Source organism: Equus caballus, chromosome 15 (assembly GCF_041296265.1).
Source record: "Equus caballus isolate H_3958 breed thoroughbred chromosome 15, TB-T2T, whole genome shotgun sequence".
Classification (NCBI taxonomy): Eukaryota; Metazoa; Chordata; class Mammalia; order Perissodactyla; family Equidae; genus Equus; species Equus caballus.
Genome location: NC_091698.1, coordinates 79,087,318 through 79,103,654, shown reverse-complemented (window position 1 = coordinate 79,103,654; position 16,337 = coordinate 79,087,318). Strand labels below are relative to the sequence as shown.

The 16,337-nt window shown below is 41.2% G+C and overlaps 1 protein-coding gene across 31 annotated transcripts in view; it reads left to right on the top strand.

The window, feature by feature from the left end:
• The window catches only part of RASGRP3 (RAS guanyl releasing protein 3), a 99,078-nt gene that overhangs the window by 61,900 nt on the left and 20,841 nt on the right, over nt 1–16,337 (top strand). For all 31 annotated transcript variants that reach the window (XM_070236478.1, XM_070236456.1, XM_001500167.5 and 28 more), the window contains 8 exons: nt 221–323; nt 2,123–2,185; nt 2,720–2,851; nt 4,104–4,251; nt 5,704–5,877; nt 6,264–6,380; nt 8,393–8,668; nt 15,537–15,614. In XM_070236478.1, the coding sequence (XP_070092579.1) occupies nt 221–323; nt 2,123–2,185; nt 2,720–2,851; nt 4,104–4,251; nt 5,704–5,877; nt 6,264–6,380; nt 8,393–8,668; nt 15,537–15,614 (1,091 nt within the window). The remainder of the gene's footprint in view (nt 1–220; nt 324–2,122; nt 2,186–2,719; nt 2,852–4,103; nt 4,252–5,703; nt 5,878–6,263; nt 6,381–8,392; nt 8,669–15,536; nt 15,615–16,337) is intronic.

Here is a 16,337-nt window from a genome sequence, read left to right as displayed (position 1 = left end):
GTGTCCTATATTTTTCTTTGCTAAATCTGGCAACCCTAAACTGGAGGAAGAATGAGACCGACCCACTTAGCTTGCGAGGAAATACTGGCAGAAGTAGGAGGAAAGCGATAATTGAGTCTACAAGAAATTTTTGATGCTAATGTCTCTGTACTGATATTAGGAAAAGAGAAGAGTAGTATTGTTGTCTCCTCCCGCCTCATTGTATTTTATTTTTTAACAGATGACAATGGAGAGCTGAATAAGAGTTATTTGCCAAGAATAGTTCTACTGATGCACCGATGGTATTTATCTTCCACCGAACTGGCAGAAAAACTTCTCTGCATATATCTTTTCAACTACTGTGTAATTTTTACAATCATAAATCAAGTTCTGTATTTAGATAAAGTGTCTAACCAAAGCCAGTAAATTAAGATGAATAAACAGCCTTCAGTCAGTGATCCAGCTGTTTTGAGAATATATATAGTGGCTAGACAAAACAGCTGGAAGATGGACCAAATAGTTGACTATCCATCTGGATGTTTTGGCTCTACTTGAAAATAATTGCTAGATATAAAATGAAACAGGAGCTGTAGGCTGAATGTTTCTAACTTGTCTTAAACATTTCTGCTGTTAGTACAATGAGAGAATATTTAGCACCGATTCACAACCTAATTTACTTCTTTTAGGATGACAAAATGGAGGACCTAGAGGATACAGCTTAGATGTATGGAAATGTCAGCCAAAATAATATGATCCAGCTCACTCACAAACACCACCTAGGTTTTCACATCTTCCCTTGCTGGCAAGACACAAAGAACATTCTAGCAGGTTTCTTGTAATTTGTTGGTTGATATTAATTTTAGATTTTCTTCTGACATAAAAGCAAAAAAAAGCATAGTTAGAACCCCCATTCTATATTAAGGGCTTTTAGCAGACACCGCTTTTGTCCATAATGCACTCCTGAAAGGTGGTTGAAAGCCAAATGACTGTAAATGGCAAAATAGTCTCCCATTTATAAGGAGCTTTTGTTCCCTAAGGGCTAATGTATATTATATAATCCTAACGTTGGTTCCTGAAGTCTCTGCCTGCTTCAAGCCCAGGGAGCCCTGTAGATGAGCGAGAAGACTTACAGGGCAGGGAAAGCCTAAGAGGGAAAGGGCCTGTTCAGTGTTAGGGGCACCTGCTCACTTTAAGCTTCCCCCACTTTCTGCTTCTTCCCTTTGTCCTCTCCACAACTCAGGGCAGAAGGGGATGTTAGAGAGGATAATGGGACATTCACCCCAAACAGAGATCCCTGGAAGTGAGCAAGATCCTAGTCCACAGGGGTCCAAGGGTTCCATGGGTCCCACTATTACGGGTAGCGCATAGGGAAGGATGGAGAGGATTGACTCAGTCTGGCCCTATCCCGTCTTGGGATCCGACCCAAGAATGTGCCTACAAACAGCGTTTTCATTAATATGTCCACTAATGTATGAAACACAAGTAGAAAAAGATATTTAGGCATAGTAAAGTCTACTGTCTGAAAGTACGGATTGTAGAAAAGTTGAAACAGCCTGTGAATCAACATTTCTTTAGATTTCCCCCCCTTTGATTTCTTGCTCACTGTATATCCACAGGGCCTGGTAAACAGAAGGAGCTCAATAAAAATTTGTTAACAAGAGTATGAATAAACAGACTTAAGGATAAGTTACAATACAACCCGTGTATTAATATACCTAAAAATGACATTTTCAAATACTAAAGAAATTAGAGTACTTAGATAAGGCATTAATCCTAAATACCCAAATCCTTTTGGCTAAAATGGTGCTTCTAGGTACTATCAATTTTAAATTATCTATAGTTGGCAGTATATTAGTAATTACTGTTGACAGTCATTACTTGGTACGTGCTCAGGAAGGCAAAACTAATTTTAAAAGTGGCTTCCCTTCCAGACCAAAAAGTACATGCCAGGGTAATAATACATCAAATTTCAGTTATTCAGTGTTGATGTATCAGAACCCACTTCTCTCCCCATTTGAATGTCCACATAACCCAAGTGTGCCCAGTATGGCCCTCTTATTAGGAATTCATCTAAACTGATCAAACAGCTGCAGGTGTGAGCAAAGGAAACAAAGTACAAGGGTTTTTTCTTTAACTAGCGTACGTATCGAAGTGCCAGTGGAGAAAACTGTGATGAATTTCGACTAAAGATCTGCTACTTCATAAGGTAAATATACTTGCAAATTTAACTGTATTGTAGTTTCTCGCTCTGGAGTTGTTGACAATTTCCTTTTCCCCAAGCAGCAGACCTAGTTTGACAATAGGATCAGCTCAGATCCCCATCCTCCTGACTTTGTTAAAATTGGTCCTCCTCTGTTCTTGGGGGTAATGTTTATCTTTCTTTTGGACTAGAGATCAAGCAGTGGTAAATGGCGATTAGGGAATGAAACCAGCTCATTTTTCCCTCTTCCTACACTGTTCATATTCCCACCTGCTTCCCATGAATTGAGAGAAAGACTACCTCTCAGCTATGGTTCTAGAGGGTCAGAAAGAGAGGCTCAGAGTGAGATTGGTGGACTTGGGTCCTTGATTTAAGGAGGGAAGTGTGAGACTCCATGTGATGGATGGGGGATAGGCGATTGCTAATCTGAGTTATGGTCCTGGATTCATTGTTAAATGTAATCTATAAAATGATACAATGGTTCCCATAGAGGTCTAACTTGAAATCTTCCAGTTGTCAAAAATATTTGATGCCTTTCAGGTACTGGATTCTGAAGTTTCCTGCGGAGTTTAATTTGGACCTTGGTTTGATCCGTATGACTGAGGAATTCCGGGAAGTAGCTAGTCAACTAGGATATGAAAAACACATCAGCCTCATCGACATATCCAGCATGTAAGGGTGGTACACATTTCTTTAAACACGATGAGTCCACTGTTTGGGGGAGGGAGTAGTGATGACCCCACTTAACCTCAATTCATGCCATTTTAGAGTCAAGCTGTACTTTTTTGAAGAAAGCCTTACTGCAATGAGCGCAGTCCCAGTAGACATAGCTCGTCTCTCCAGGCTTCAATTTCTTTACTTGTAAAATGAAGATAGTACCTTTCTCCTGGAATTATTATGAGCATCCCCAAAGTACATAAGATATCAAGTGAAAGCATTTGGCACATAATAGATACTCAGTATTTAGTTACTGAATCTAGTTAATGTCTCCCATGCCCTTGCCACTCAGAATGTGGTCTGTGGACAGCCATATTGGCGTCACCTGGGAGCTCAATGGAAATGCAGAATCTCAGGGCCCACTCTAAACCCGGTGAATTGGGAACTGCATTTTAATAAAATCCCCAGGTGACTCATATGCTCATTCAAGTTTGAGAAGTCCTATAACATGGTGCTTCTGAGGTCAGCCTAAGGCTATGCAAATGTTGACCATAGTTGTGTCATGAACTGGTCGGCTCAGTTATTAGGAACTTGGTGCTAATTAGGCTAGTATTTTCTATCAACTAGTTAACTTTGCACAGAGAAAACTATTTTATGAGCCTAAGTATGGTTATCCATCTTGCAAATACATGCTCTAGTGTCCTAGGCATTCATACTCTTGTCTATTTTCCTGGAATACTTCTTTAAGAGTTATCAACAGTGAGTAATCCTGGAATCATTAGGGACATTGTTAGAAATACAGATTATTCAGGTTCATTCCTAGTAAATCAGAATCTCTGGCAGTGAGGTCCAGGCCTCTGTCTTTATAACAAGCTTTTTAGATAATCCACATGTTGCTAAAGCATGAGCACCAGCTTCTGGTGGTTTCCATGTGCCTTAAATCACCACCTATATATTGATAAACTCTCAAATTTATATACCTAGCCCTGACCTCTCCCTTATGATCAAATCCTACTGGTCATAAGAAAGACCAAGTAAGGGATTCTGGATGGATCAGTGCAAACACACCCTGTCTGGAAAAATAACTGGAAGTTTATGTTCTATTGGCAATGGGTCAGCGGTTTTCTCCTCAAATATGAAGGACAGGGTGTGTATTTTGCACAAGCCCCTGGAAGCAGGCCAAGAGTTACAGAGTCAGTAGGTTAATAACTTCCATTGAGTGAAATGGGCTTTCAGCACATTGACCAGACTCACTTTTCTTTTATAGTCCTTCCTATGACTGGATGAGAAGAGTCACACAGAGGAAAAAAGTATCCAAGAAGGGAAAAGCCTGTCTGCTGTTTGACCATCTGGAGCCCATTGAATTGGCTGAGCACCTCACTTTTCTGGAGCATAAATCTTTTAGAAGGATCTCAGTAAGAAACTTGACATTTATTCTTCCAAGGATAACAACCACCATGCCAACTTTCCCAAGAGCCGCGTTTTCATGCTCTGAAGTGTTGGCAGTCTCTGTCACTGTGCTCCCCTGGAAAAGTGCCCTTAATTCACGGGAACAATCCCTTTTAACCAAAGATAAATATTATCCTGTCTTTTATTTTATGGCTCAGGAGCTATATTTCTGTCGCTATTTTCAATGTCTCCTTTCATAGGATTAAAGCATGATTTTCTAAATTCTCAGCGGAAATTTAACCATTCAAGGTTTATTTCGTTCCATTGACTTCTCCCAAATGAACATGTTTTCTTAGGCCCTTCATTTGGGGGAAGAAATATTTATTTGGGTTGGGATTTGTATAAATGCCTAATTATGGGTATAGGTTGAAAATAGGAATTGTAGGCTTTGAGGAGAATCTCAACTTCAGGTTCTTTCTTTCCCCGGATGGAGATCCTGATTTAAACTTTTCTTTCCTGCTCTGTCTTAATAGCCTTCCTTCTCTACATCCCTTTTCTTCCTCCTGTCGGTGGTCGCTTCTCGGCACCTACTCATTCTCCACTCGTTACGATAATATTTCCACAATGGTTCACAATCAGCCTTTGTCTTCACGTCAGCAAGCTCTGGGGCAGTCCTCCTCCTCCTCCTTCTTTTCTAAGATGCCGGGGAAGGAATTACATTATTGCTTGCAAAAAAGAACATGAGGTTAGAAGTATGGATTTCTGAAAGACCGATTCTTTTCACCAAGCAATCCTACTTGCAGAGGACCTTCATGATTCCCCACAGGCAGGCCATGAGCGGGAACCCCCGTACTGTTTACATGATAGAAGGCTCATATGTATTTGACAGCATCCACGCTGACTTCCTGAAATGTGTCTGTTTTCTAACGAGCTGCCTTACTTCAATTACTATTTTTTCTTGAAAACCTTTACAAAATTATTCTGACTTGAAATCATTATATTTATATTCATTTCCTCTTCTTTAATGTTTGCCTTTGTATGTCCAACTTGCCTGACCATTGGAATCACCAGTAGTGGATGAAAAATGGAGTTAGGTTTTTCCTCTAGAGATATTAACCATTTAGGTCTGGGGTGTTCCTAGAAATCATTTATTTTAGCAAATGCCCTGGATGGATCTTATGATCCAGCAAATTTGGGACTCACTGGAATGTGACTTGGAGCCTTGTCCTTTCCTCTCCCCCACCAACACTGTGATGTGTATATTAAGTGTGTCTCTGAGTATGAGGGAGTGAAATACAACAAAATAGCATGCCAAGTGTACATGTATATCCAACTTTTAAGATACCGTTATAAATGTGAAGTGAAAGAAATCATTATGTTGTTACGAAACAATATCTCACCTCTTCTATGCAACATTCCAATTTCTGGTTTTGCAAAGACTCTGTGTAATTCAGAGTCTCTGAATCTTCCTTTACTAGTTCACCGATTACCAAAGCTATGTCATCCATGGCTGCCTGGAGAATAACCCAACTTTGGAGAGATCTATTGCTTTATTTAATGGAATCTCTAAGTGGGTCCAGTTGATGGTTCTTAGCAAACCAACTCCCCAGCAAAGAGCAGAAGTCATCACAAAGTTCATCAATATTGCCAAGGTATGTAATTCTGGTAATTAAACTGGGGTTCTTAAAGGATTCTAGGTGTCCATTCACTTCATTGAGAAAAGTCATTGAGGAAATTTGGGGTTCACAATATAAAAGACAATTAAACTATTATAAATGTCTAATAAACAAAATCACACTTCTCTCATGCGAGAAGATTGCTTTTAATTGGCAATACTTAGAACATTTAATGTAGCTATTTTTCTGTGAAATGATTGATATATTTTTCTAGTGTAATTCATTTGTACTTAATTCTAAATTGATATTATTTTCCCTGATCCTTATTAAAATTTTGCATGCATTCACCTGTAATTCAGAAAGGTCAGAATAATTGAAAAATTGTTACAAAGCATTGATGTTAACAATTTTTTTTATTGCAGAAGCTCCTTCAGCTCAAAAATTTTAACACCTTGATGGCGGTGGTGGGAGGCCTTAGTCATAGTTCCATTTCACGCCTCAAAGAGACCCATTCTCATCTTTCTTCTGAAGTTACAAAGGTACAATGGATTGGATCCCAATCCAAAGTGAAAAACTCATTTGTAAATTGTTTGGGGGAAGGACCCTCCTAACAGATGTCACTCAGAGGGGGGAAGTTTTCTTAGACAATGGTAGGTTACACATGGGGGACAAAATAGGAAGGGCATGGTCACATCACCTGGAAAAACAAGTTGAAAGTGGTGACAACCGTCCCAATAAGAATGCCTTGTATACTATTAACCTATTGCACTTGTAAATATTCAACAAACATGTATCTGATACTTACTACGTGATGGGCGCTGTGATACACACAGGGGGTGGGTACAAGGGAATAAGACAGAAATTATTCCTCCCCTCCCCTCCTCAAATGAAGTCATTGAACACCTGCTCTATTCATAGCACTGTGTTCGACACAGTGGAAGATACAAACGAAGGGGGAGAGGTGGGCCTTGTGTAGAAACTCCTCAAATTTATAGCTGAGTTGTCAGGAACAAAAATATATTTTTTAAACAAACAATGATCATATCTCAAACCGAGCTTTTCTGCCATATTTATTTCCAGACCAAAATAATATTTTTCCTTATTGAGCACAAAAGAACATTTCATCCTTATGAAAAGATCTCCTTGTAAGAGTGTACTTCGCTGTATCACTGAGGACACTCAGCTGTAAGTTTAAAAAAAATCTTGAGATTGCTTAAACGTAAGGAAATGGATCGTCTCACATACCTGGAAGTCTAGAGGCAGGGCCGACTCCAGGCCTGGTCTGATCAGAGCTCTGGCTCAGTTGCTCTGCGTTCCTCTGAGTATCAGTTTTTCTTTTTTGTTTGTTTTTTTCCACCTGACTGGCTTCCCTCCTGGTTGGGTTGTCTGCGGCAACAGGAAATTTATGCTCTCTTGTTCATGACGGGAGAACTCTCTTCAGCTCTGCCCCCATGGAATTAAAGATCTTTTTAGACAGATTGGACCATCTCAAGTCTCATGCCCACCCCCACCCCTGGACCAGTAACAGTTGCCAGAGGAATACAATGTACTGATTGGCTTAATTCTATGTTCCTGAACCAATCATAAACCAGAGGGATGGAATGATGATGATAGTAAATCAGAACCCATCCTTGGACCAGGGCAAGGAAACAGCTCCCTCTGAGTCACATGAGCTGCTTTGGGAAAGAGTAGACTGATCAAAATTGGGGTCTGTTAGGAAGGTCTGGTTGCTATTAGGCAACCAACAATAACTTGTCCATACAAACAGGAGGATATAAGCCAGAGAAGCACTGTTGTCTGACCTCAAACACTGCACTCATTCCAAGTGTAATGGGGCTCATTATGTAAGTGTTTCATTTTCCTTTAGCTTTGTACTGAATTTCAAGTAAAGAGCAAAACACATTTTAAATGTTTTGAAGAATGAGAATTCAGTGTAGGCTCCTAGGGGCTTGGAATTACCAGTATGTCTTCAAAAATTATCTGCACTCGTCTTTCTTACAGAAAAGGAAACTGAGGCTCCCTAAAGTGAAGTGACTTGCTTAAGGTCACCCTTCTAGTTAGTGGCAAAGTCCAGAACCACAGCTATCTCACACCTCAGTGTGACTTTTCCTACCCCATAAAAGTAGTATCTCAAATGCAACTTTATTGGAACAACTAGGAAATCTGAATATACTACATACTTTAAATAATACAATACATGCTTGTATTTGTGGACAATAATATTTGCATGAATTGCAAAATACTTTTATATATATATATATAAATCATATATATATATGATGCTACTTAACATCCCAACATCCCTGGTACGTAGGCAGAGGTGCAGGCTCTTTCTGTTTTGCAGCAGACTGGAACAGACTGTCCAACTCATAGCCAGGCCTAGTACATTTTTCTAATTTTCTTTTTCTCGGTTTATATTTCCTTGCATCAACGTTGGTGCAATTGATACCTCTCTCAGTAGCTGACGAATTTTCTAGCCACACACTGCAGGGTCTGGGGGTGGGCAGAAGGGCAGGCTGTTTGAAAATTCTACTTTTCCATCTGTTCCCAGAACTGGAACGAAATGACAGAGCTGGTCTCTTCCAACGGCAATTACTGCAATTACCGCAAAGCCTTTGCCGACTGCGACGGCTTCAAAATCCCCATCCTTGGCGTCCACTTGAAAGACTTGATAGCAGTCCATGTCATTTTCCCAGACTGGACAGAGGAGAACAAAGTGAATATTGTGAAAATGCACCAGCTCTCCGTTACCCTGAGTGAACTGGTCTCCCTACAGAATGCCTCTCACCACTTAGAACCCAACATGGATTTGATCAACCTGCTCACGGTGAGTCCAGGGGACTGGAGTTTGTGCTAGTAACTGTTCTCCACCTCACTTCCCAGCGGATGCAGGGAAGATCTGTGCCAGCAGTGCACTGGGTAGGGGGGTGGAGATTGAGTTCAGGGTCAGTAGATAGGAAGAAATCTCAAAGGATGAAGGGAGGGGAACCCCACACACACAACCAGCATGACTTGAGACTAGAATCGCCAGGCAAAAAATATTCCCTTGGGTTTGAGGGGCCTGCTCTCTGCCCCTATAGCTCCCGCTTCTGGAGTTCTTAGAGAGGCCCTCCAGACCCGTCCTCAGCCCCTCATGTTCTGTCACCACACTCATCTAATTAATCAGCTCCCTCTGGACATCCTCCACTCATCTGCTTCTTCTTATCCTCGCTGTGCTGCTATAGCTGAAGCCTGGAGTAATGCAAGGACCTCCCCTCTGATCTTCCTGTCCCCCACCAACCTCCTCAAACTTCCAGGATTCAGTTCCCGGCCTGGCATCTGAGGCCCCTCAGGACTCCTTTTCTGTCAGTCTAGACTTATTTGTCATCACTCGATCCCGCATCACGCCTGCCTTTGAGGAATATTGGACCTACACTTTCCACCACTGTCTGCTGCCTTCTGCTTCCTGGCCTTTGCACTTTCTTGGAAAATCCCTTCCCTGCCCACCTCTCTGACTAGCTCAAATTCAAAAGCCTCTATCTTTCTGGAGCATTGTCTGTTTCCTTTCAAAACAGCAATGTATCTGTCATGTGTCGCCCTTGCACTTGACACTTTCTTAAATATAGGAAGTATCGCTTTGCATTAGATTTTTTTCTGTTTACTTGCCTTATACATCACGTTCCCAGCCCCTCTCATGGTACCTGGCATATTTAGGAGCTCAACAAGATGAGTTGAATGCTGTATTTAGGAATGATGTACATCAGACAGAAGACATTCGCCTACCATTCCTATTTTTTGGCATTCGTGGCACACACCTCTGCTGGTCTCCAGGTCCTAGCACTTTTAGACACAACAGGTGTGTAGAAGAGAACATTTCCCATTGGCTGCTTCTTTGTTGGGGGAAGAGGCATAACCAAACTCTCTCACCCTTGCTTAGACAAGCGGAGGAGCAACTTCCCTGTTTGAGTTTATAGCACTGTAGCATCTGAAACTTGGCTGCAATACTGAATTGACTATTTTCCTTTGATGGCCATGGAAAATGAAAACAGTAACCCCTCTGAAGCTCTGAGAGCCTAGATGCCCCAGAACTGCTGCATTGGAGTAAGAGTGTGGCTCCCAGACCTTCTCACAAGTTATTGCTAGAGCATGTAAATTGTTTACCAAACAACAAAACCCCTAAGTGTACGCAGTAATGCCAGCCGCATCCTTAGTATAAAGCAGAAGTGGCCAACACACAGAAACACCAATCTCTTGGGTTCGAGTTTGTGTGGCAAATAGTAAACACACATTCTCTATTGGGGGAAAAAACCTCAATAATCCCGGCACCTGCATTTATTAATCATTTGCTATGTAAATCTGTTGCCATGAATAAGTGACCAGAGTTGCAGCCCCAATGAGACTGTAAACCCACAGACACAGGTGATAACTGTAGACTAGTCTCAAGGTGCAACCAGGTTTCAAGCGTCTGTATCCAGGCTGTCCCCACGACGTAGAGGATCACTTCACAGAGCAGATGCCTACACTGGGGCAATGTCTCATCCAGATAAAAGATAATGATGGAGCAGGGAAACTGAGTTGTAAATGAAGCATGCAACCTTATGACAGATATTTAGAAAAATATTGAAGGATTTTGAACGAAATTTTGGGGGTGCAAATGGAAAATCTGAACTCTACAAATAAAAGCTAAGAAACGATTCCATTTTGTTGGAAAGGAAAGAAGAAACAAAGAGGATGCCAGCTTAATCTCTCTCTCTCTCACTCTCAAAGGTGTTGAAGGAAAATTTAGAAGCCACCAAACACCATACTTAGTACTGGCAGTGCTATATAGTATAGCGTGGTGGCAAGAATCTTAGATCCGAGATCCGACTTTTAGCCCCGCCTCCGCAGTTACCCAGCTTTGTCTCGTTGCTAACCAGCCTTGACTCTGGATTGTTTGTAAAGGGTTTTGTGCTCATTTGTGAGGTCTCTTTCAGCTCTCAACTTCTATGATTCTAGATGTAAGGAATGGTGGAGCTTTGAGAATAAAGAACCAAGTGTCAACCTGATTCCGTAGTTCCGGCCCAGCGGCTCATCAGGCCAGCACGGTCCCGCATATGAGTCACTGATCATCAAGCCAATTTCTATTTAAAGCCAAGATCCTTCCTCTCTCCCCACAACTGAGGAGAAAGTTCAAGGCAGAGAAATATTCATGCATTTCTCCTGGCCCCTGGGGGATTAATCTCCTCAGAATGAGGACTGAGGAGATTCCCATGGGGCGTTTGCTGGAGTCCGGTGAGCATTTCATGAAGCGCACACATGTTGGGATTAGAACCATACGATTGACTGCGGCTGCCCAAATGCATCTGAGGGGCCGATTCTTTTGTAGACTGTAGGTCAATTTTCTGCCATTCTAATCGTGGCCCCAGGTGACGTAGCTGATATATGATTAACACCCTGGAAGATGAAAAATGAGAGCTCTTAAGTGAATCAACAACCACTAAATGCCTCCTCTGTGCAGCAGGCTGCCCGGCAATGCTTGAACTTTCTGTAATAACTGAGTGCAGTTTTCACATACCTTTCTTTGGTAGATTCTCTCAAATGCCCCGTTTGTGAGATGATGCTGGGGCGGAGCAGCGAGTATAACATCACCCCTTCCTCTTCCTATTTTACAAGTGAAGAACCTGAGATCCATAAAGGACCAAAGGCTTGCAGAGGGCAAACTTCTGAATCCCAGCCTGGGGCTTTTTCTCTCTCGGACAGTTTGCCTCTGATTGATGTTTCCTCTGTAAAGTGGGCATATTGCTGACATTTATTTTATTTTGCAGCTGTAAAACTTAATATCTCTCTCTCTCCCTCTTCATGGATGTGTAGAAAAGGAGTTAATTACAGGACAAAGTCTCTGAGGGCGAGGACCGTGTATACCATTTTTGTCGTTGTAACCTTAGTCCCCTGCGCAGCACTGGGCGTGTGAAGGAAGGAGGGGCACACCACCAGACTCCTGGGATTTGGGTTGTTCCCCTTTTCACGGAAGATCTGGAGAAGACGTTTACCACTGTGATCCCGGTTCACATAACCAGGAGCTTTCAAAGCTGAGGCTTCTTATTTTGTGGTATATGAAATAGTCTGATTCTTTTGATAGTATTTTTAGATCTATCAGTTACGTTTACCATTCTGAGTCTATGCAAATAAGTGGAAAGCCCCTGTATTTTTACAGTCTCATAAAAAAAAAAAAAAAGAAGAAGAACAATTGCAAAAATGGTGAATGTAGATAATTTGATGACCAAGTGTATTTTATTTCACAATTCTCCAGTGACGGCAATGCAGGTTCTAATGTGCAGGATAAATCTACAACCCATCTTTGCTGATAGGATCAGGCGTGAATGCAACAACCTGAAATAGTGACTCAGAACAGTTTTCAGAAACAACCAAACTCAAAATATATTAGACACAAGCAAACCTTCTTGAAATCTCATTGACAAGCTGCCTGTTATAAAAAAAGTGTGTAGGAAGTAGAACAGGTCACTCTGTGCAGGGCTGTAAAGCCCAGAAGAGATCTGAGAAAGCAAGTAGGATCATGGCTGGGAAAGCAGAGAGATGCCAGGAGTGACCCAGAGGCTGGCTTTACATTCATGGATGAGCACAGTGGCGTTTGGCTGCTGCATTGACTGGAAGGCAATCCCTGCAGCCCCCATCCATGTGGCCCTCTGAACAAACCTCATCAGACACACACGAGCTCATTTAATCTTCACAACACTCCTGGGAGGGAGCTTTTTTATGATTCCCATTTTACAGATCAGAAGACTGAGACTGAAGAAGATTAGTGACTTTCCCATGTTCTCACTAATCAATGGAGAGCAAACATTTGGAAAAGACCAAAACGTTTCCATTATAGGGTCAGATATCTATCCATTTGACATATAAAAACACCCAAAGATGTTCTGTTTCTTTTGAAAGAGCATCCTCCCCACTTCGTGTGTAGCTTATCTGGATTTCTGGTCAGATGTTCCAGCAGTGCTGCCATCCCACCTTCAGCAGATGCCAGCATCAATCATCAGTGCACAGTCAGGCCTTGGAGGCTGAGTTAAGAGGAAAGGAAGATGCTCATCAAAGTCTGGATTAACTCCTGATAACAAGGAATTCAGAAGGAAGAAATCACTTGGTTTTCTATTTGTGTAGCATTCACAATGCAAGGCGGCAAGCTGGACTGGGATTACAGAGGTGGAAAAAACACATGCACTGCTTGCTTTCATGGGGCTGAGAGACCAGCAGAATCTTTTGGGGAATTTACAAAATGGTGGGCAACTGCCAATGGCAGGTGTGTTTTGTTTGGCCCATGTAGAATCATAAAAATTTTTATTAGTTTCCACTGTTTAAAAATTGGGATGTTTCATATAAAACTCCAGATTTTTGACTTCTCTTGAGAAATTAGAAGATATGGCAACTGTTGTCAGCCTGACGACAATTTGCCTCAGTGGAGTAGTGGTTGTTGCCCATTCATCAGAGACCACACCTCTCCCTCTTGCTTCCCTAACACAGAGACCCAGCGTCAGATCCCATTTATTATCACAAATTTTTCTTATCGTCAAGCTAAGAGGAAAGATCCCTAAGTTAATTACATCTGCAAAGACACTTTTTCCAAATAAGACATTTTTATACCGATGTCTCTATCAAAATCTCTCTTTCATGAATCCCGCTTCACTCTTGTGCGATGGGCTGACTCCTCAAGGCATTTGTTTGTGACCTGGGAATGGTTCCTTTCCTGCAAAAAGGCAGAGCCCCTGGGAGGCTGGAGTGACTGCTGTTCAGGGGAGGGTGGATATAGTTTCCATTCTTTGTGAACTTTGGATTTTCATGACCTGAATTGATGCTGGGGAAATTTTATAGTAAAATCATGTCAATTTTATTATGCTTAGAAAAGAACTCTAGGTGACAAAGTCTAGGGAAAACCATATATGCCCTGAGCTATGAAATCCTTAATTTAAATGTTACATTTAGTCACTAGAACAGTGACTAAAATGGTCTGTGGCACATATTATGTGATCAATGAATATTTGTTGAATGAATGAATGATTCAAAAATGACATTTTTAAAAATTTTATTTTATTTTATTTTTTTAAAATTTACTTTATTTTTTTCCTTTTTCTCCCCATAACCCCCCAGTACATAGTTGTATATTCTTCGTTGTGGGTCCTTCTAGTTGTGGCATGTGGGACGCTGCCTCAGCATGGTCTGATGAGCAGTGCCATGTCCGCGCCCAGGATTCGAACCAATGAAACACTGGGCCTACTGCAGCGGAGCGCGCGAACTTAACCACTCGGCCATGGGGCCAGCCCCCAAAAATGACATTTTTTAATGTCTACTTTTTTAAATAAGGTAGAACAAGAAGATAAATCCTTGAAGGACATCCTTTGCATCTGAGTTTTCTCGTTTCTTTCTTTTCCCCTCACTCTGCACCCATACACATTAAGTTGTATCTTTAGACAAAACATGTTGGAGGAAATTTTTCATGCCTAAGTGGTTGAAGAAAAGAGAGAGCATGTGGTTATCTTCTGCTGATGAAGTGGGTGATGAATTGGGTGTTTAACATTGAAGGACATGGGTGAGAAGGAGCCAGTCTTATTTTAAGTCTCATGACTTCTCTTTTGGCGAAGGGCACTGTGCGTTTTAAGGTTTTACAGATTTCCTCAGTGCTCTCCAATCTTGGTCTTGTTGTCTTCCTTACCCTGATCTTTCTCTCCCTCTTCATTTGTCCAAGTCCTCTCAGTTAGGTCCCAGTTCACAAATGCCTCTGTGATGCCATCCTGATCATTTCTGTCTTCACTGGCACCTACCCGTAATAATATTATTAGTAACAGCTATAATAATAACAATAACATCGACAACACTAAATGATGTTTCTTGAGATTTCACTGTGTACCAGATCCCGTGTGGCACTTCACATGCATTACTCCATTTGATCCTGATAAAAATCCAATTCAGTAGGGACTTTTATGGCCACGCCCATTTTACAGATGCGGAACCTGAGTGGCAGAGAGGAAATAACCGGTTCAAGGTGACAGAGCTAACCAGTAGCAGGCTCCGCATTTAAACTTGGGTTTACCTGACTCGAAAACCTCTCCCTCGTGCTTTATAGGCTGCCTCCCTGAACAATTCCTACAGCACTTAGAGTGCGGCAACTTACTTCACACTTAGCATGTGTTGCCTTTTGTTGATATGAACACATCATTTTGTGTGCAATTCCTATTTATTCAAATAAACCGTCAGGCCCTTGAGGGCAGGAAATGATTGTATACCATTTTCTATCACATGGACTTAGCACAATGCCCTAAAATAATAGAAATCTATTAATTACTCCTTTGTTTCTAGAATTCTTTGATCAAGCCTCTAAGACAGCATTTATTGCATTTACCAGTCTTATTTTACATCTCTGCCCCTGCTTCAAGCCTGTAAACATCAAGGATCCCTCATCTCCAGCTCAGCGCTTCGTAGCTGCTCAATAAATATTATTGAGGCATTGAGTCAATGGTTCTTGTTGATGCTGATGACCACACAAGGTTTAACCTTTTCTTTTTAAAATTTCATTTTCCACACCTGCATGCCATCTTTTTACTGTTCTACATTCGCTCAAATTATTAGACACTGGGCTTAAACATTCAATTTGAAAAATATTTCAGCAATGTAAATAAATAAATAAATGTGATCCAACATAATTATTTATCCATTCTAATTTCTTGTAGCTTTCTCTGGACCTCTATCACACAGAAGATGATATTTACAAACTGTCACTGGTGCTGGAGCCTAGAAATTCTAAATCGGTAGGTATTGTGTCCTCTCTAAGGATCAGTGCCAAACACAACAGTTTGTCGTTTACAGATATTGGCCATTACAATGGTGCTTTGTGATCTAGAGATTGAAGGTGAGTTCTCACCTGCATATAGGACTAAAAACAACAAACCACAGCTTATCTTAACGTTAAAGATGTTTTAGACGCTTCCAGGCTTTTAAAAAAATCCCCTTCAATATAAAACTAGATTTAATGAATTTTAAATACTCTCATCATAATTCACAAATTCCTCTTCTAATGATTGACTCAGCTCAGAATTTCAATATCACATTAACTAGTGTCTCACTTAATTGATGGCTGACTCTTAGTAAAGAAACATTCTATAATGAGATTGAGAACATTGTTTTACTGAATGTACACTGCTCATTAGTTTTAGCAAGTGGACTGTATCTTAGATATGTTTTGCACTAATTAAAAAATACCTGGGTGAATTTGAAATTTACAGTGAGGATGAGGTTTGCATGTTGAAGGAAAAAGTGTCCATGTTCACTTCTTTTTTTTTAATTTAATTTAATTTAATTTTTTTTGAGGAAGATTAGCTCTGAGCTAACATCAGCCGCCAAACCTCCTCTTTTTATGGAGGAAGACTGGCCCTGAGCTAACATCAGTGCCCATCTTCCTCTGCTTTATATGTGGGACGCCTACCACAGCATGGCTTGCCAAGCCGTGCCATGTCTGCACCCGGGATCCAGGC